The sequence below is a fragment of the Nomascus leucogenys genome, chromosome 15, assembly GCF_006542625.1.
Source record: "Nomascus leucogenys isolate Asia chromosome 15, Asia_NLE_v1, whole genome shotgun sequence".
Lineage (NCBI taxonomy): Eukaryota > Metazoa > Chordata > Mammalia > Primates > Hylobatidae > Nomascus > Nomascus leucogenys.
This window is the reverse complement of record NC_044395.1, coordinates 58188744-58211022: the sequence shown is the minus strand read 5'-3', so window position 1 is coordinate 58211022 and position 22279 is coordinate 58188744. Positions and strand designations below refer to the sequence as shown.

Genomic DNA, 22279 nt, shown 5'->3' with positions numbered 1-22279 from the left:
AAAAAAAAAAAAAGAGAGAGAGAGAGAGAGAAAAAGAGAGAAAGACAGAAAGAGAGAGAGAGAGAAAGAAAGAAAGAAAGAAAAAGAAAGAAAGAAAGACAGACTCATTAATAATAAGCAGAGCATTACAGCACCATGGGACAATATCAAAAGGTTTTACATTCGTGTTACTGGAGTAACAGAAGCAGAAAAGACAAAAAAGGGCACAGAAAAAAATATGTGAAGAAATAGTGGCTGAAAACTCCCTCAAGTTGGCTAAATTCAAGGAGCTCACTAAATCACAAACAGGATAAACTCAAAGAAAATTATACCTAGACACATCATAATCCATGTGCTGAAAACCAAAGACAAAGAAAAAAATATTGAAAGAAACCGAGAAAAATGACCCTTTACATTGGAAAATACAATTCAAGACTGGATTTATTCTCAAACACTACAGAGGTCAAAAGATAGCATACTATATTTAAAGTGCTGAAAGAAAAGAACTGTCAAGCCAAAATTCTATATCCTGTGGAAGCATCTTTCAGAAATGACAGTAAAATTAAAAAATTCTCAAATGAAGAAAAACTAAGAACTGATTGCCAGCAGAAATGCTTTTAAATATTAAAGGAAATTCTTTAGGCTGAAGGAAAGTGACCCCAGAAGGAAATCTGGAACTTGAGTAATGAAAGAACAACAGAAACAGTAATTTACGATTACTACCAAATGTAGGTAAATACAACAGATGTTTTTTCCTCTTCTGAAATTATTTAAAATATGTATGGTGATTGAGAGCAAAAATTCAAACATCACCAGAGGTTTTCAAGGTATGTGAACTGTGACTGGCAGAATAATATTTATCCCTCTGCCAAAGCTGTCCATGCTCCAATCCCAGAACCAGTGAGTGTGTTAGCCTACCTGGTAAAAAAAAAACTGTGTACGTGTGATTAAGAATCTTTAAATGATGAGATTATTCTAGATTACGTGGGTGGGACTAATGTAATCACAAGGATCCTTTACATGAAAGAGGGAGGCATGAGGGTGGTGAGAGTTAGAAAGATTTGAGATGATATCTTGCTGGTTTTTAAGGTCTGTGAGCCAAAGAATGCAGGCAGTCTCTAGAAAATGTAAGAGGCAAGGGACCTAATTCTCCCCTGAAGCCTCCAAGAGGAATGCAACTCTGCTGACACCTTTTAGCAGTGTTGGATTTTAGACCAGTAAAATCCACTTTGGACTTCTCACCTCCAGAAGTATACAATAATAAATTCGAGTTGTTTTAACCCATCAGGTTTGTGGTGACGTGTTATAGCAGCAATAGGAAATTAATATATAGAACTCGTAATGCATATGGCAACTATAACATAAAGGGATGAAGGTAAAGGGAAATACATAGTAGTAAGACTGTTGTTTTACTTGAAGTGTTAAAATATTAAGTAGAATACGGAAAAGAATAGAGGATTCAGAAATAGATCCGTATATATATGACCAACTGATTTTTGACAAAGACCCAAAAGCAATTCAATAGATGAAGTTTAGCTAACAGCCTTTTCAACAAATGGTGCTGAAGCAAGAAGTTATCCAGAGGTACAAAGGAAAGGGGAAAGAGAAGAGAGCAAAGGAAGGGACAAGAACTTCTGTCTCACATTACACAAAAATTAACTCAAAATGGATCATAGACTTACATGAAAAATGTAAAGCTAAAGCTAGAAAACATCATAAAATCCTTGAGATCTAGGGCTAGGTAAAGAGTTCTTAGACTTGACACAAAAAGTATAATCCATGAAAGAAAAAATGATAAACTAGATGTCATCAAAACTAACGGGAAGGAAAAGCCAAGCTACTTATTAGGAGAACACAGTCAGAAACCGCACATCCAACAAGGAACTAGTAGCTAGAATATATAAAGAACTCTCTAAACTCAACAGTGAAAAAAACAAGCAAGCCATATGGAAAATGGGCAATAAAAATACATTTCACAGGAGATGACATATAGATGGCCAGTAAGTACACGAAAAGATGCTCAACATCAATAAGCATTAGGGAAATGCAAATTAAAACCACAATGAGATACTAATACACAGCTCTTAGAATGGCTTAAAACCACCACATATGCCTGACAGTACTTGGTACTAATGAAGAACTAGAACAAGTAAAACTTCCATACATTGCTGGTAGGAATGCAAAATGGAACAGTCATTTTGGAAAACAGATTTCTTCCCTATAAAATGAAAGAAACTTTGTAATTTATATAAGGAACATAAGTAACCATGGACTTTGGTATCCATAATGGCAGGGAGTGGGGAGGGTCCAGAAACCAATCCCTTCTGGATACCAAGGGATAACTCCACTTCGGAGTAAATTTAACCAAGATCTGTATAATGAAAACTATAAAACATCACATCAAACACTGACCTAGTAATCCCACTCCGAGGAATTTACCCAAGAGAAACGAGTCTGGGTGGCTGTGGCTCACACATGTAATCCCAACACTTTAGGAGGCTGAGAGGCAGGAGGATCACTTGGACCCAGAAGTTTGAGACCAGCCTGGGTAACATAGTGAGATCCTGTCAATACAAAAAATTTAAAAAATAGCACCTGTAGTCCTAGCTTCTTGGGAAGCTGAGGTGGGAGGATCACTTGAGCCCCAGGAGTTCATGGCTGAGGTGAGCTATGATTGTACCACTGCACTCCAGCCTAGGTGATAGAGTGAGACCCTGCCTCAAAAAACAAAAAAACAGAGAGAGATGAAACTTTACATTCATACAAAACCTGCATATAAATATTTACGGGAACTTTGTTCATTACTTTCAAAAACAGAATAAACTAAATGTCCTTCAACTGGTGAATGGATAAATAAAAACTACTTCAGACACCTATTATGCAACTCTTAGGGAGTAATGTCACTGAAGCTACCTCCTTGCCCAGGCCCACCCCATCTAAAGCCACTGGACAAGTAACTGTTCTCCTGGAATAACTGATCTCTCTGGGGTAGTCCAACCCTTTTTAATCAGTTCCTGACTTATTTTGGAATATATCTGAGATAACACCAGAAAAGGTAATACAAGGTAATGCTCTGAATAAAATGACTCTGTGTGTTCTTCTGGTTCACAGTATTCCTGGACATTAATCACCAAAGCTTAAGAAACTAGCCTAAAAATCCATCAGTCAGGGCATCTACAGATAAAAACAAAGTCAAGAAATGGAAGAAAAAGAGAAAATGAGGCTGGGCACGCTGGCTCATGCCTGTAATCCCAGCACTTTGGGAGACTGAGGCAGGCGCATGGCTTGAGCTCAGGAGTTGAAGACCAACCTGGGCAACATGGTGAAACCCTGTTTCTACCAAAAAATTAGCTGGGCATGTGGTGTGTGCCTACAGACCCAGTTACTCAGGAGGCTGAGGTGGGAGGATGGCTTGAGCCCAGGAGACAGAGGCTGCAATGAGCTGAGACTGCACCACCACACTCCACCCTGGGAGACAAGAGTGAGACCCTGTCTCAAAAAAAAAAAAAAAAAAAAAAAAAAAAAAAAAAAAAAGAAAATGAAATAAAGAAATGACGAATTTTAAACCCTAAGTTTAGATTGAAATGCTCCAGTTTAGAGCAGAATAAAATAATTTCATGGCATTGTTGACTGAATGCAAAGGTAAAAATCTGTAACTGAATTCTGCTCACACTTACTAAAAAGGTATGTAGCTTAACCTATCTATTCCTCAATGTTTTTACTAATATAACTGAGAAAAATAAACGATATCTTGCAACCTGTCACATGGTAAAATATAATTGTAGAACAAAGATTAATAAAGAATTAGGGGATGGGCTCAAGTGAAAGCTACTTAAGGAATGCCACTGACTCCTTCTGAAGCTCAGATCCTGAATCCCTACAGTCCAGAATATGGTTGTTCAACAGCAGCACTACTGATATTTTGGGCCAGCTAATTACTGGGGAGAAGGTGGCTGTGCACTTTAGGTTGCTGAACAGCACTTCTGCCTTTACCAACTACATGCTAGTAATGACCACTCTTCCCCCTTCCCTGCCCATTCCCTAATAGGGATAACCAAAAATGTCCCATGGGGACTGATCCAAAATGCTCAGTGGGAAGTGTAAAGGGGATATGGAAGTGAAATGCTATATTGTGTGGCCAGAATGCCCCTTCAGGGCCAAGTGCCCTATACGGGAATCCAGGAATATTATTAACTGCTGATGGTTTATAGTTGAGTGCTTCATCAGGAACTGTCGAGACCCAAAGGTGCTGCCTTACTCAAGGTTATGCACCTTCCAGTGGCTAATCACATCCAATGATTTGTTGATATGGGAAGGCACAAAGTGCTACCGCCTTGCCTTCAGATGGAACAACTGTTCCCATCTGGTTTAGGACCATTCCAGTTCCAAAGTTCTTCACAGAAGAAGCTAAGGCCTCTGTTTGTAAATGGATCACAGTTCACGCTTCCCACTGTTCAATGTGACTTTCTTCCTTTCCTTACGAATGCTGTTCTCAAGAGCACTCCCCAATAACGCTCCTGCCCACACATCTCTGCCTTAGAGAGTTTTGTTTACTAGGAAATCCAACTCAAGACAGGGTAATAAAATAATTAGTCTGTTCTATTTGTGATATATATGGTATTTATGTTTTAAGTGGAAATAGGTCATTTACCGGGTAAGAGTAGAAAGACATATAAATTAACAGAGAGTTGATGAAAATCACTAAAATAAACATCCCATAATTACAAATCCAAACTAAGATAGTAACCACAATGCTTCTGAATAGACAATTCGTAATTTAAAAGTTAACAATTCCTGGGTATTTACTAAGTGTCATAAATTATGCTAAGTACTTCATATATATATATATACACACACACACACACATATATACACACATGTACTTCATACACACACACACACACACATATTTTATCTGCCTGATCTTCTCAAGTAGCCTATAAAGTAGGAATTTTTATTCCTATGTATTAGAATTTTGATGAAGACACTGAGGCCTAGAGAGATTGTCCCTTGTCTAAGTTGGTCACATAGCACGTGAGTGGTTAAGCATCAAATCTTGGTCCATTCAATTCCACTTGTGTGCACTGTCTGGATTATGTCTACAGCCTCCTAACAAGGCCTCTCTACTTTTATCTACCTCTAAATCATTGTTCATATTGCTCCTAAAAAGTTGTGTCTAAAATATAGCTCTGACCTTCATTTTCTAATTTAGAACTCTTGCTCCTTAAATTTTGGATAAAGTTCAAACTCCTTACTATGGCATTGAAATAGAAGGTCTTTCATGATCTGTTGCCTGACCATGACCATCTAGCTGATAGCTCCTGTGGATGCTTTCTAATATAGCTACATAGGGGTTTATGTAAGTATTACAGACATTTATATAATTATAAAGATGTTTGGTTTATTTTCCTAGCAAACCAGAGCTACTATTTAGTGAACCTGCTTGTGTTCCAGACACCATGCTATGTGCTTTATATTATATATACAATTTCATTTACCCCTCACATAACCTTAGGAGTAAGCACAATTATTCTAATTTTAGAGTTGAGGAACCTAAAGATCATGAAAGTCACGGAACTTCATAGCAAAGCTAATGGCAGAGCTGGGATATAAACTTAAATCTGACTCTTGTATTTTAAACTATTACGGTAAAGGCACGCAGTAAGTGTTTATTAAGTAGTTACCTCTTCTTTTCACTTTATGAACATCTGTAACACATAAATGTCTGAGGTAAAAATATATACAGAAACATTTTAATGTCACAGATAGCTGGTATTTTAAAACTTGTGTACCTACCTGCATGAGATCTTGAAGGCTGTCAACAAAAGAAATCTCAGCTTCTATCATATAAAACTCTGCCAGGTGCCTCCGGCTCTGAGAATTTTCAGCTCGGAAGGTCGGACCAAAGGCAAACACTTGAGTAAAAGCTCTGCAATTCAAGATTAAGAGAATAAAATTAGAATTCACATGATTAATTTTAAGTATTTAAAATATTCAGTGAGCTCTTAAGGAAATTAAAAAAAGTTTGGTGTGCCTCTGTCTTGTCCACAGACTGACACATATTTGCTGCTATATATTTCTCTAATAGGTGATAATAATGGTTTCATTAAAAATGTTACATTGAGGCTGGGCACAGTGGCTCAGGTCTGTAATCCTAGCACTTCCTGGGAGGAATGCTTAAACTTAGGAGTGCAAGACCAGCCTGGGAAACATGGTGAAAATTTATCTCTACAGAAAATCTTTTAAAATAGCTGGGTGTGATGGCCTGTGCCTATAGGTCCAGCTACTTGGGAGGCTGAGGCAGGAGGATCGTTTGAGTCCAGGAGGTCGAGGCCACAGTGAGCCATGTTCATGCCCCTGCATTCTGGCCTGGGCGAGAGTGAGATCCTGTCTCAATAAACAAACAAACAAACAAAAAAAGAAAAAAGGAAAAAAAAGTTACATTTATAGAAACCATTTTATCCTAAAGGAATCTGCAACTGCTTCACAAATCCTATGGTTTTACTAAATATAGAAACATAACCACTTCTGGGTGCACTCTACTGCAGCTGCCTTAAACAGCAGGCAACTGCATTTCACAGCAATCAAGAACAAAGTAAAGAAAAAAACACCGCAGCCCAAGAAACCACACAGAAAATTATCTAGATGACAGCGAAAACTAGAATTTCATGTAGATAAGGTGTGTTCCGAAAACTAGAATTTCATGTAGATAAGGTGTGTTCATTTATTTTTTAAATACATGAAAAAAGAACGTCAGATACATATAGCAGTTCACCTTGTTCAAAGCCCACTCAAGTCCTTCACGACCACTCAAGTTTTTCAGTCAATGGTGGAGGTGAGAGATTTTGAGGAACTACTTTATTCCCTTGATTCCAGATGACTGTAGCTCAACCATCCAAATGGGGAGAAAAATCCCTTACTCTTAAACTCCTATAGTGAAGTGGACACTACATTTGTCATTCGTTAATACTTATTGTTTCCCTCACATTCAAACCAAGTAACAGCTGAGATTAGATCAAGCATGTATGAAGTAATAAGTATTTCTTGAGGACTTAATCTTTAAATGTGAAGGTTTTGTTAGAACAAAGCAAGCTGTTTGAGGCTCCTTAGCCATGATCCTTGATCCTGAGCACACCTAATCTGTCATTTAGCCAAATAATATTAAGATCAGAAAACTCAGTGTAGAAAATAGATGGATTTTGTATATATATGTTTTTTTTTAATTTTTTTAGTAAAGATACTCTGGGAAAGGAAACATAAAGTAACTATGGTGAAAACCAAGAGATTTATTTTTCTCTCAATTGCCATTTCAGTAAGACCCAATTGGTAGAAGCTTAGGAATTTATATTTTGGTTCTACAGCTACCTTCCTAAGACCATGATCTGCTAACCTGAGAACCTTAGTTTTTATTGAAAAAATAAACAGTAGGAGCGCAAAAACATTACTATGGTCATGCCCTTCTTCCAAGATTCAGCTACAGACTTGTCGACTAGAATGTTTTGAAAAAGACGAAACCTACCTTGTGCAGAATGAAAATTTTGACCCTGTTCCCCAAAACAAACAAAAGACAAAATGAACAATCCTGCCTTTCTTTTTACATTTCCTCCAGCTCTGTTAATCTCAGTTAATCCACCTACTCCACCAAGACAGATCCCACATTCCCCAGCTTATTACATGGCCCTTATCATTTTGATCACAAAATTTAGTTGTTTACACCTTGGAAAACTCCGAAATCTCGCAGCTTTTCTCTATCTCCACAGCTATTGTCAGTGTAAACCTTTGTCTACTGCTTAGAAAATAACAGCTTTTTAACTGGTGTCTGGCACCTGTCTTCCTCCAGTCCCAAACTACAGGTTTCCAAACTCAAATCTGATTATGTCAGCCCTAATTTTAAAATCTTCAATGGTTCCTTAGTACCAAAGAATAAAATTCTAACTCCTAATTTCAACTCAGTTCTTTCCCACACATCCTTTTCTCCAGCCACTCTGAAGACCTTCTCCTTTCCTAGCGTGTCCCATGTATGCCCTTGGGTTTTTGCATAGGCTCTTCCCTACCCTGTATTGCCTCCTCCCCTTCTCCTCTACCCTCCAAATGGAAAATTCCCATTCAACCTTCAAGACTTGTCTCAACTGTCACTTCCCCTTTGAATCCTTACCACTCCCCCAAATTTATTGCTCCCTCTCGTGTATTACTATAACACTTTTTTCATGTTTATTATATAGAACATATCACTTTGAAATGTAACTATCTATTTAAGTTATTTTTCTCCCCCGGTGTTTTCCAGAACAGGAATCATGTTTTATTCATATTCACATCCCTAGTGCCTAAGATAAAACAGGTGCTCATGCTGAATGAATGAGTACTAATGATGATGACAGGCTTCCTCAGTTGTAAACTAAAAAGCACATCCTCACAAACAGTAACATTACAAATACAGAAAAATACTCAGATATATGTCACTGAGGCCCTCAGTATCTAAAAGGGGTCAAACAATCCAGGTCTGGCCCAAACAATAAATTCAACAATTACAAGGCCCTGAGTTTCCAATCTGTGACTGTGCCATCTCTCAGTAGGTTGGCAATAGTACAGTACATCTAAATAAGTAAAATGACATTTCTGGTACTTTATCACAAGAAATTGTGTGTATACTTACGGAGCATAGGATGCTCCAAGATGAGCGGCAATAGGGATTTTTAAATTTTGCAGTAGTTGATGATTTTCCCTGGCAATGCAGGGCAAGGTCTCTAGCATAAAATGCAGAAGAGGCTCAATAATTTTTATTTCAATTATAGTAAGGATCAGGCTCTGATTGAGGTATCCAAGAGTTAAATATCATTTTGATAGAGTAAGAACTAACGACCACAGTGCTTCCTCTAAAGTAACAGAGTGATAAAATGAACTGGAAGGTATGTTGAAAAACTGCGTAAGAAAGCATCTAATCTTTAAGCAGATGAATGTTTAAATAATTCAATAATGATCACCCTATGTCAGTATCCAAAGATACTGCTCAGTATCAAGTGTTCTATTATAAGTAATAGCAGCAATAGCAGTAGTAGTACTAGTGGCTACCATTATGGGCCAAGCACTAAATGGCCAAGAACCTTAGAGTTAATCCCTTCATAGTTAACTCAATCTAAGTATGTATTAATACATTTATCTTCCAGAATAAGAAACTGCAATTCAGAGAGGTTGAGGAGCTTTCCCAAAAGTCAAAGTCATAGCTTAGTAAACGGTGGAAGCCAGACTCAAATCCACATTTCGGACTCTAATGCTCATAGCCTTAACCATGATACTAACAACAATGATGCTCAAAACAACACTGCAAACTCAGAAAATTAGAAAGAAAAATTTTTAGTATATTCTCCCTTCTTAAAGATAACTAGGGAAAGCAGTTTGGCATATTATGAATAGCTTATGTGTTAAAATACAGCTCTCTAGAATGTTATCTTCATGAAAATAATGAGAATGATATATTCTCATCAATACTTTGTAATCTTTAGCAAGTTATTTAGCTTTTCTGGTCTTCAAATCCTTATAGGAGTAGGGGTTGGGGGCAGCTTGGCATTGATCTCTACTGTCTTTTGCAATAATTTTGTCTCTAGATGCATGTGGAATCACTTCTATTTTAATTTATGTTTGTTTCTTTCTTTTTTCCTATCTTCCACAGACATGAAAGCCATTTGCAGCAAAGACTGAACCAACCAACATTTAAATAAAATCTGAGAACAAGGCCATTTCTAAAATAAGATACAAAACCAGGTGAAAGGCCAGTATTGCTCTGAGAAGAGACCAGGAGAAAAAGAAAATACTCGGCACTAAGAATCATTCTTGTGCCAAACTATGAAGAGAGGAAAGCTACATAAGGAAAATCCATGAGCTTGGAGTTAATGTTTAGTATAACAAAAGTACATTCAATACACACCAACCTAGATAGCTACAAAAATGGCTCTTTGGAAAATAAAAAGCAAAATTGCAAAAAAAAAAAAAAAAAAAAAAGGTTCTACAAAGTTCACTTTCTCCCATGTATGGAGTTTTATGAAGCCCTCAAGATGGCAAATAGTTTAATATAAAGTGGTCACTGATTGCCTGGCCATTTATTCTTTCTGGCCCTGAAATTTCACAGTGAATCTTAACATTTTGAAAGAACAGAGGAACTGCTATTCTTTAGTTTGGGAAGAACTTATTCAGCGTAAGACTGATCAGCAACTTTCACTACACCCTTCCCAAACCATCCCCAACCTCCATATCACTTCTTTACTGTTAGTTTAGTCAAAGTTCATTGACCTTAAGTGAACTCCCAGAAAACTTTTAAACTGGATTTTAAAAGTTTTTGCCAAGTGCTTTTCTCATCATTCAGAAAATGATCATCTATTTGACTACTGTTTTGTGTTCACTGGATTGTCAATACTGTGACATATTTTGCATTCATTATTTCTACATGCCTAACAGAGTAGACTGCAGATACCCCCTTTTCAGCTTTCCCCTATCCCTCTACCATGCAACACACTTGGTGGAAAGGGACTATAAAAGAGATGCAGCCTTCACCATTTCAACAATCATGTCATGTCAAGATGCCTTAGGGAGGGTGCATTCTAAATTCTAAAAATTCTTAATCTTTATTGCCAAAAACTTGTGCCAAATAATTTCCTTTAACATGTTCTTAATATTTTTTTTGGAACTGAATTTGAGACCCAAGCAAAATTTAATCTAAATTGTATGATGAAATTCCAAGTTTGACAGTCTGACAACAATCCTGCTAAAGGGGGAGGAAGGTTAGCTAACCATCTGAGGAGATGACATGTGAAAAGAACATTCTAGCAAAGCAAACACCAACACATAGGTCCTAAGGTAGGAAGGAGCCTGATATGTTTAAAGAATTTAAAGAACATGTGTAGGCCAGTAGCAGGACCAATGATAAGAGATGGTGGAAAGGACCAGAACATGCAGGGCCTTCCTTGTAAACACAGTAAGCAGTGACCAGATTTTATTTGATACACCTTGAAATACCCTCACCTCTTGAAACATTTAACACTATTTTCCTAGTACTCTCCTAGTTTTCCTTCTAAATACTGCTCTGACCTCTATTTCTGCCTCCTTTTGCATGCCGCTTTAGCTGTTCATTAAGCAGTAGCACTCCTCCAAAGTTACTCCTAGAACCTTTAACTTTTCTCACGATACTTTTCCTTATATGATTTCCCTTGGCCAATGATTTCAGTTAACTGCTTACTGGCACACACAAATTTATACCTTCTAACCAGCCCTCTTCTCTAAGTTCCAGAAGTATATATCCATCTGCTTATCTGGTCCTTCCACTTGTCACAAACTGAACTCATGCCTCCCCCCAGCTTCCACTTTGATTTCAGTTGTCTCCCAACCTTCCTAGGCCAATCTTCCCAATACACTCTTTTTTTTTTTTCCTGTTGGTTTGGTGAAAAAACCAATATGCTCTTTAATAACACCATGTACTACTTACTGTTCACAGTGCCTTTCAAAATAAAAAATTCACATCAATTAATGTGATTATTTAACACCCATCTCCATTATATTGAAAATTTCATGAGCGACTATATATACACATATTTTTTTTTGGTTCATTATGGCATCCTCATCTTCATTTTTTTTTTTTTTTTTTTTTTTTGAGACGGAGTCTTGCTCTGTCACCCAGGCTGGAATGCAGCGGCACTATCTCGGCTCACTGCAAGCTCCACTTCCCAGGTTCACGCCATTCTCCTGCCTCAGCCTCCTGAGTAGCTGGGACTACAGACGCCCGCCACCACGCCCGGCTAATTTTTTGTATGTTCAGTAGAGACAGGGTTTCACTGTGGTAGCCAGGATGGTCTCGATCTCCTGACCTCGTGATCTGCCCGCCTCGGCCTCCCAAAGTGCTGGGATTACAGGCGTGAGACATCCAGCCGCGCCCGGCCCATCCTCAGTCTTAATCCAGTGCCCAACACATACTAGTCAATATTTGTCCAATAAGTAAGTAATTCATTTTCTATAAAATATGCTGATCCCCAAGTTGCATTTTTTTTAAGAGATGAGGTCTCCTATGTTGCCCAGACTGGACTCCTGCGGTCAAGTGACCCTCCTGCCTCAGGCTCCCAAGAAGGAGGAATTACACATGCACACTATGGCACCCAGCTTCCCAAATGAATATTCAAAACAGCATTGGGACGGGATTAAGGGTAGAAAAGGAAGGTAAATAGAATATCAATTACTAAACAAAAAATACTTCTGTTCTGTGAAATTATAGTTCACAGAAGGCACTAGACAGTAACAGCATAAGCTTTTTAAAACTGTCACATATTTTTGCTCTGTCAACAAGAAAATCTTTGAAAAGGACTAGAGAGGGTAAACTGCTCTAATTAGAACAAATTTTAAATTAACTATAATATTACTACAAGAAAATAATTATCCTAGTCTATTCTATGTAAACACAGCAGTATATGATTCTTTGGCTCCTGAGTGAAATGCCACTTCATTCCTACAACAATGGACTCTTCAGGACTGACTGACTGGATATGGGGGCTTAGAAAATAACATTATTCTAAAAGGTCACAAATCTGACTGTTCTTTCTAACTGAATATTTACCGTTATGTCTCAATAAGACACTAAAATTACCTATATAATTTTGTCAACTGCACTTACTCGTGTCAAGATTATCCCTCTTACACCTCTCATATTTAGTGGTCCTTGCTCTGAGGACCACGAAAGAGAACAACATGTAAGTACTTTACTTTAGTTACATGTACTACATACTGTTTAAGTGTTATTTAAGTCTACAAATATTTCAAAGGTTCCATTTTCTTAGGCCTGATACTACAGAGGTAGAGGAGTCATTATGGCATTGAACTATCGACAATTTCCTGGACTCAAGTCCTGTACAGATGACTCACTTTTTTAAGGTTATGGTACTGATTAAGAATATGTAGTCTAAAGACCTAAGCTGAAATCATGGCTCCTCCACTTATGAACAAACTAAGTTCTTAATTTCTGTAAGACTAAATGTCCCCATGCAAAAATGAGGGTGAGTATATAAATGTCATGGAGGTTATTATAAAGATGAAATGAAATAAATACATCAAAAGGTTAACCTAACACCAACTATATGGTAAGAGAACAAATGGATCACAGTTACTTTTTGTCTCCTTCCTTTCCATCGGGCTACAGTTCACATTTGCTTTTTTTTTTTTTTTTTTTTTTTTTTGAGATAGGGTCTTGCTCTATCACCCAGGCTGGAGTGCAGTGGCACAAACACAGCTCACTGTAGCCTCAACCTCCTGGGCTCAAGTAATCCTCCTGCCCCAGCCTCTTGATTAGCAAGGACCACAAGTACGTGCCACCAAGCCCAGCTAATTAAAAATTTTTTTATAGATGGGGAATCTCATCATGTTGTAAAGAACCCTTTACACTTCAAATTATTGTAGATCTCAAAGAAATTTGGTTTATCTAGGTTGTATCTACCAATGTTTAATATTAAAATTAATAAATTAAAATTATGTTTGTGTTACTTAAAAATAATGACAAGGCCACACACGGTGGCTCATGCCTGTAATCCAAACACTTTGGAAGGCCGAGGCGGGTGGATCTTTTGAGGCCAGGATTTGAGACTAGCCTGGGCAACATGGTGAAACCCCGCTCCTACAAAAAATACAAAAATTAGCCAAGCGTGGTGGCATGCACCTTTAGTCCCAGCTAGTTGGGAGGCTGAGGCAGGAGGATTGATTGAGCCTGGGAGGTTGAGGCTGCAGTGAGCTGTGATACTGTGCTCCAGCCTAGGTGACAGAGTGACACCCTGTCTCAAAAAAAAAACACACACACACACACAAAACAAAAACAATGACAAGTCCATTATGTGTTACAAATAACATATTTTTTATGAAACATAATTTTTTCCCCAAACTAAAAAATTAGTAAGAGGAGTGACACTGCTTTACACTTTTATAAGTTTCTTTAATGTCTGGCTTAACAAAAGGTGGCTAGATTCTCATATCTACATTTGCATTCAATCTGTTGCACTATCACATGCCATGAAGACTGGAAAATACTGTATATATAATCTTGAGACAATGAGAATGAAAAAGGCAATTACTGTCTTAGTATTAGAAAACAGTTTCCACTACAAAAACTCCCCTGAGAGGATGTGAAGCCCCAGAGATATCCAGACCATATGCTGAGAACCACTACCTTTGGCAATGGTTCTTAATGAAGAGTATTAGTTCAGGGCTCTACCTCTGAAGACCTCTATTCAGAAAGTCTAAGAAGGGTCCTGGTCATGGATATATTTAAAAGCTCTACTAGTAATTATGATGTGAATCCTGATAAAGAACTACTGCCCTAAAGAAAGTTTAGACCTGAAATTAATATACTTTTTAAAAAGTTTTTTGACGGCTATATTTTGAAAATAAAAAATAACAATGTTGGCAAGGATATAGAGATACTCCTTGTATACTGTTGGTGGGAATGTGAAATTGTATAACTGTTATGGAAAACAATTTGGTGGCTGCTCAATAAATTAAACATAGAATGACCCAACTATTTCCTCCTGAACATATACCTCAAAGAAATAATAAAGACAGGTATTCAAACAAAACTTTCTACATAAATGTTCACAGTGGCATTATATAGCCAAAAAATAGAAATAACCCAAATATTCATCAATGAATGAATGAATAAGCTAAATGTGGTATATTCATACAATGGAACTATTTTCAGCCATAAGAAAGAAATACTGATACATGCTATAACATGGATGGAAACACCAGGCTAAGTGAAAGAAGCTAGACACCGAAGGCCACATACTATATGATTTCCTGTATATGAAATATCCAGAAAAGGCAAATCTATAAAAACAGAAAGCAGAAAGTGGTTGCCAGGGATTGGGCGGGGAGGAAATGGAGAGTACACTATTTTACATGAGTTGTTATAACAAAATATCACAGACTGGGTGCCTTAAACAACAGAAATTAATTTTCCTGCCTTTCTAGAGGCCAGAAATCCAAGACCAAAGTGACAGCAAGGTTGGTTTCTGGCGAGGCCTCTCTTTGCAGTTTGCTGAAGGCTGCCTTCTTGCTATGTCCTCATGTGGATTTTCCTTTGTGCACAAGCACCCCTGGTGTCTCTTCTTATATGGACACCAGTCATACTGGATTAGGGTTCCACCCTTATGTCCTCATATAACTTTACTTTTTAACGGTACTATCTTCAAATACAATCACATAGGGGTTAGGACAATACAACATATGAATCCTGGGGGAGAGGCAATTCAGTACATAATAGAGAACAACTGCTTTACAGGTATGGGCCTTCCTTTTGGGGTGACGGAAATGTTCTGGAACTAGACAGTGATGTTGGTTGTACAATGTCACTAATGGTAAATTTTATCTTATGTGTATTTTGCCACAACACATTTTTTAAGAGTTGACTGAGGCCAGGCGCGGCGCCTCATGCCTGTAATCCCAGCACTTTGGGAGGCCGAGGCAGGTGGATCAGCTGAGGCTGTTAGGAGTTTGAGACCAGCCTGGCCAACATGGCGAAACCCTGTCTCTACTAAAAATACAAAAATTAGCCAGGTGTGGTGGCATGCCCCTGTAATCCCAGCTACTCGGGAGGCTGAGGCACAAGAATTGCTTGAACCCAGGAGGCAGAGATTGCAGTGAGCTGAGATCACACCACTGCACTCCAGCCTGGGCGACAGAGTGAGGCTCTGTCTCAAAAAAAAAAAAAAAAAAAAAAAAGGCTGAATGACGAGATTGTCTATCAAGCACTTTACACACATTTCATTTCATCCTTGCTACCCTATAAGAGAGGTGATTTAATTTCATTTTATAACTTGAGAAACTGAGGCTTAGACAAGTTAGTAAATAGTCCAGAGCACCACATCAAAGCTGCTTTAACATAAGCAGTCCAAATCCAGGGCCCACTTACTATACTGCTGCAAGTGTGCACTCTTAAAAAGTAAAAAGTTCAGCACAGATGCTGAATGGTACACTGAGCTCCTTCACCCAGACTGTAGTGCAGTGATGTGATCTTGGCTCACTGCAACCTCCGCCTCCCAGGTTCAAGTGATTCTCCTGTCTCAGCCTCCCAAATAGCGGGGACTACAGGCGTGTGCCACCACGCCCGGCTAATTTTTGTATTTTTAGTAGAGGCGGGGCTTCTCCATGTTGGCCAGGCTGGTCTTGAACTCCTGACCTCAGGTGATCCGCCGACCTCAGGTGATCCGCCCACCTCAGCCTCCCAAAGGGCTGGGATTACAGGCATAAGCCGCCATTCCCAGCCTGACCTAGCTCTTTTAATTACCACTTAAGATTGAAAGTAAAAGGCACAGATAATTGATACGAAAGGTAGTATTTCATAAAAAGGGTACATTTGCATAGGCCTATATACTATGAAAGAAATAAAAATTTTCTAATACTCTTGACAGACTCCAAATCACACAGAGCTTGATTTATGAATATAAAAGCACAAAGGAACCATCAAAAACTAGAAATAGGCAAACTGCTTTTACAGAAGGAGTTAGCCTATAGAAAGAATATACAAAAAATCCCTCTTCATTTTCCCTGAATTGGAGGAGTAAGAAGGAGGAGGAGGAGGAGGAAAAAGAGGAAGAATGGCATGCTCTGCCATGCCAGGCCTTGTAGGTTGCATGAATACTAAAAATGAACACTCTTAATGATAAGGATCATGGGATGACCTATACAAAAGGTAGAGAAACTCTGGGTTGAACTATTTGAACTGTTATCTCCAAATTCCCAAGTTACATCCAACCCTCCACAGCTATATAGGAAATACCAGTATCATCAAATCATACACATATTTTGGCTAAGAAAACTTTTGAGATAATTCTTTCTACAGTAGTCCCTAAAATACTATCTGCCTAAAGTTCAAATTTTTCCACTGAACTTCACACCATATTGTCCTAAAGGAGAATCAGGAGGAAAGCCCAGAATAATTACCCAGTTGAAGAAACTAAATAAAAGTCCCTAAAGAATGTTCCAGAAACAAAAAACAAGACTCTACCTCCTGATCTTTATCCTAATTCACATGCTAAATCCACCTCTTACATGTGAAATAAGGCTGGCTTGGGTTTTGCATATTCTCCAACTGTAAAGATTTATGTGACACATGTCTGTTTATCCGTCCCTTACACCTGTTGCATGTGGCAAAACACCAGCTTGGTTTTTTCTTTTTTTTTTTTTCCCATGTAGGGTATATGTGGGGAATAAAATAGGAATTGACATCAAAATAAATAAAATTAATGTGGCTAGCAACCAATACATGTGACTAAGCTTATTTGTTATCAGCTTTTACTTGTGAGAGGGAAGGAAAACCATGACTGAATTTATTGGCAATTTTTTCTAAAGGGGCAAAGATAAAATTTCCTTTTATTTTCTGTAAAACACAGACACACAGACACACAAACACACATACACATATTATTTTTTCCTACAGTCTTTGTTACAGCACATCTTCTACAGCCTATGAGGCATTTCTATTAAGTGGTTCCCTAAAAACAAGCAAATATAACACCGGTGAAGAGAGAAATTTAATCTGTTCCTATTCATCAACTTTAGGGTGATCATAGGTCTTGGTTTGCCCAGGAAAAACCCATTTTATGCTGACTGCTCCAGAATAACTGTTATCAGCCCTCCCTTTCACTCTTTAAAGTGTCCTCGTTTAGATGCCCCAGCTCTGCCCCAAAACTGCACTTAAGGTTGTTAGTGGGTTTCAGTGAAGTAAAATACACGGAAATGTTTCCGTGGTTTCTATAATTCATGCACACAGTTCACAGGTAAATTTTTACAATTTTGACTTAAAAAAAAAACCACTAAATTTTCTGAATTCATAGCAAGAGAAATTCACACCCACTGCATGAAAATGTAGCCCGGAGTGGTGGCTCATGTCTGTAGTTCCAGCAGTTTGGGAGACCGAGAAGGGAGGATCACTTCACCCTAGGAGTTTGAGACCAGCCTGGGCAACATAATGAAACCTTGTCTCTTAAAGAAAATAAAATACACACACACACACACACGTACGTATGTATACATACATATTTTATGTTAAAAGAAAAAAAGAAATTTCAGTTTCACATAATGAGGGTACTTTAAGATATCCTAACAGATCCAATAGCATAGTATTTCAAGTTTTTAAATGCATTTTCTGATGGAGTTTTTTTTTTTTAACTGATTTTCTCCCCCCAACTAGAATAGACTGATGAACTAAATCAAAAGCATGGAAGTAATTCAAGCCCACAGGTTATAGCAGCAAAGAAGGAATGGATACAGAAGCTTAGGGCCTAGCTATCTGTCTGTATCTTATCATCATTATCTACCTGAAGTCATATTGATTTATTCATTCAACAAATATTTATTAGGCTACTAATCACTGTGGAAAATACAGAGGTAAATCAGGTATGGCCTGTACCTTCAAAAAGTTTATAGGCTAGCAGGGGCTTCATTGACCTAAAAATACAAGCTAAGATATAAAATCCCTAGGAGAAAACATGGAAGAAAAATGTCGGCAATCTTTTGGACAGGATAAAGAAATTCATGAACCACATAAGAAAAAGACTATAATACACCAACAGAATAAGAAGCTTCTGGTCTTCAAAAAAAACTATTTTAAAATTGAAAGAAAAGGCAGACTGGGGAACAAAAATTACAACACCTATATATGACAAAGGGCTTGTATCCAGAATATATAAAGAACTCTTACAACCCAATAATAATACAACAAACAACCTAGTAAAAATTGGATGAAAAAAATTAAAAAGATAGTTCAAAAGCAAGATACATGAACAGCCAGTAAGCACATGAAAAAAATGTTCAAAAGTACTGGTCACTACAGAAATACAATTTAAAACCACAATGACATATCCTATACTCACTAGAATGACTATAATTAAAAATACAACATCATCTTTTGTCAAAGACGTGGACCAACTGGCATCCTCATCCACTGCTAGCGGGCATGTAAATAGTACAATTACTTCAGCAAATTATTTGGTAGATTCTTACAAAGTTAAGCATTAACTTAATTCCTAATTATTTACCCAAGGGAAATAAAAACATATGTCCACACACAGACTCCTGCATGAATTTTCAGAGAGCTTCATCATCACAATAGCTCCACACAGGAAACAACTGAATATCAAACGACAGATGGATTGACAGTATTTTGGGAAGATGGCAGAGAAGAAAGCACCAGGAATCTGTCTACCCACCTAGACAAGTGCACTGGTATTATTTGTCTGATTTAACTGTTTTGTTTTGAGATGGAGTCTCGTTCTGTTGCCCAGGCTGGAGTGCAGTGGTGCAATCTCAGCTCACTGCTACCTCCACCTCCCGGGCTCAAGCAATTCTCCTGTCTCAGCCTCCTGAGTAGCTGGGACTACAGGCATGTGCCACCATGCCCATGTAATTTTTGTATTTTTAGTACAGACAAGGTTTCACCATGTTGGCAAGGCTGGTCTCGAACTCCTGACAGCCTCAGGTGATCCACCTGCCTCGGCCTCCGAAAGTGTTGGGATTACAGGCATCAAACACTGCACTTGGCCTGATGTAACTGTTTTTGAAACTTGCAGTCTATGGAATACCCACAACTTCCAGAGAAAGGCTTATACAGTAAATTGTAATTTTGGTCAATTTCAGCTCTTAGCACAGTAGCAGTTGCCCATACCCCTTTCCCAGCCCTGAGGGAGGCAGCTGTGCATGTGTTCCTGGAACCCCCTGCACACAGCTTGAGGGAGCTGGGTTGGAGAATAAAAGGATCCTCCAAATACTGGGAATCTATGCCTAGATTGCTGATTGTGGCTTCTAATCACAGAGATACAGAGAGGCAGGCACCTCCTCCGATTGTTACACACCCCTCCCCACCCCCCACCCTGCCCTGGTATTATTTAAAGAGCCAGTGGACTTCTCCACTTCATTTTTCTTTTATTCTCCTTTGGAAGCCAGACATTAAAGACTAGGATAGTCAAAAACAATTGCATATATGGGGAAAATGAGAAAGTTATGGCACCTGCCTAGGGAAAGAATCAGGCTCAGAAAGACCTGCGAAGACATTAAGTTTATACTTTGGGCTGAAGCCTGGCATAGAGACAGCCTTCAACAATTTAAAAAAGAAGTCCAAAAGAATAAATAAAAACAGCAAGCCCTGGGGAAGAGAGAGAATTTGATTTCCACAGTTCTCACATGATTAGATACAAATGCCCAGTTTTCATTTCTTTTTTTTTTTGGAGACAGAGTCTTGCTCTGTCACCCAGGCTGGAGTGCAGTGGCGCAATCTCTGCTCACTGCAAGCTCTGCCTCCCGGGTTCACGCCATTCTCCTGCCTCAGCCTCCTGAGTAGCTGGGACTACAGGTGCCTGAACCCATGCCCGGCTAATTTTTTGTATTTTTAGTAGAGATGGGGTTTCACCGTGTTAACCAGGATGGTCTCGATCTCCTGACCTCAGGATCCACCTGCCTCAGCCTCCCAAAGTGCTGGGATTACAGGCGTTAGCCACTGGCGCCCAGCCCAGTTTTCATTTTTAAAAAAATCACAAGGCATACAAAGAAAAGATAAAAATATGACCCATTCAGAGGGGGAAAATAAATCCACAGAAATTGTCCCTGAGAAAGATCTCAAGCCAGATCTACTCAAAAAAGATTTTTAAACAACTGTCTTAAAGATACTTAAAGAACTAGAAGATGTGGAAAAAGTCAAGAAAATGATGTATGAACAAAATGGCAATCTTAATAAAAAACTGGAACACCTAGGAAAACAAAAGGAAATTCTGGAGCTGAAAAGTATAATTGAAATGAAAATTTCACTAGAAAACCTCAAAGGCAGATTTCAGCAGGCAAAAGAAAGAATCAGCAAACCTGAAGATAAGACAATGGAAATTATGGAGTCTGAGAACAGAAAGAAAAGACTGAAAAAAAATGAATAGAGACTAAGTGACTTGTGGGATACCATAACACGACCCAACATATGCATGTGGGCGTCTCGGAAGGAGAAGAGAGAAAAGGGCAAACAGAGTATCTGAAGAATTATGTAATCTCAGCACTTTGGGAGGCCGAGGCGGGCAGACCACCTGAAGTCAGGGGTTCGAGAACAGCCTGGCCAACATGGTGAAACTCCGTCTCTACCAAAGATACAAAAATTAGCTGGGCATGGTGACACATGCCTGCAATCCCAGCTACTCGGGAGGCTAAGGCAGGAGAATCGCTTGAACCCAAGAGGCAGAGGATGCAGTGAGCTGAGATCATGACACTGCACTCCAGCCAAGTGACAGACGGTGACTCCATCTCAAAAAAAAAAAAAAAAAAATTGAAGAAATAATGGCTGAAAACTTTCCAGATCTGATGAAAGATATGAATGTATAAACATCCAAGAAGTTCAATGAACTCCAAGATGGTAAGATGACCTCAAAGAGGTCCATGCCAAGAAACATTATAATCAAACTTTTGTAAGCCAAACATAAAGAATCATGAAAGCAGGAAGAGAGAAGCAACTCATCTCATGTAAGGAATCTTCAATAAGATTATCAACAGGCCAGGCACAGTGCAATCCCAGCACTTTGGGAGGCTGAGGTGGGAAGATCACTTGAGGCACGGAGTTTGAGACCAGCCTGGCCAACAGGACGACATCCTGTCTCTACTAAAAATACAAAAATTAGCTGGGTATAGTGGTGCACGCATGTAGTCCCAGCTACTCAAGAGACTGAAGCAGGAGAATCACTTTAACCCAGGAGGTGGAGGTTGCAGTGAGCCAACAGCACTCCAGCCTGGGCAACAGAGTGAGACTCTGTCTTTAAAAAGAAAAAAAAAAAAAAGACTATCAACAGATTTCTCACCAGAAACTTGTTGGAAGCTAGAAGACAGTGGGCAGATACCTTTAAAGTGCTAAAAGAAATGTCAATAAAAAATCTTATATTTGGTAAAACTGTCCTTCAAAAGTAAGGGAGAAAGTAAGACATTCCCACTTAAACAAAACCTAAAAGAGTTTGTTACTAGACATGCCCTGCAAGAAATGCTCAAGGTGGTCCTGCTGGGTGAAATGAAAGTACACTAGGCATTAACTTGAAGCTATATGAAGAAATAAAGATCTTAATGAATGTAAATACATGACTATAATTGTAAAGATTAATTTGATGTCTCATAATCAAATTATATAAACCTGATGCCTCAGAAAACATAACTGCACTGTTTGTTTTCTAACTGACTTAAGAAACTAATACACTTAAAAAAAAAACCCTAAAACTAGTATTATTGCAAATTTTGGTTGTAACTCCACATTCTATTTTCTACAGCA

General features: G+C 38.4%; 1 protein-coding gene across 2 annotated transcripts in view; it reads right to left on the bottom strand.

Annotated features, from left to right (window-relative positions):
- Window positions 1-22279, bottom strand: part of NARS2 (asparaginyl-tRNA synthetase 2, mitochondrial) — a 150366-nt gene that overhangs the window by 58192 nt on the left and 69895 nt on the right. For both annotated transcript variants that reach the window (XM_003254654.3, XM_030829405.1), the window contains one exon: window positions 5776-5908. In XM_003254654.3, coding sequence (XP_003254702.2) covers window positions 5776-5908 — 133 coding nt within the window. The remainder of the gene's footprint in view (window positions 1-5775; window positions 5909-22279) is intronic.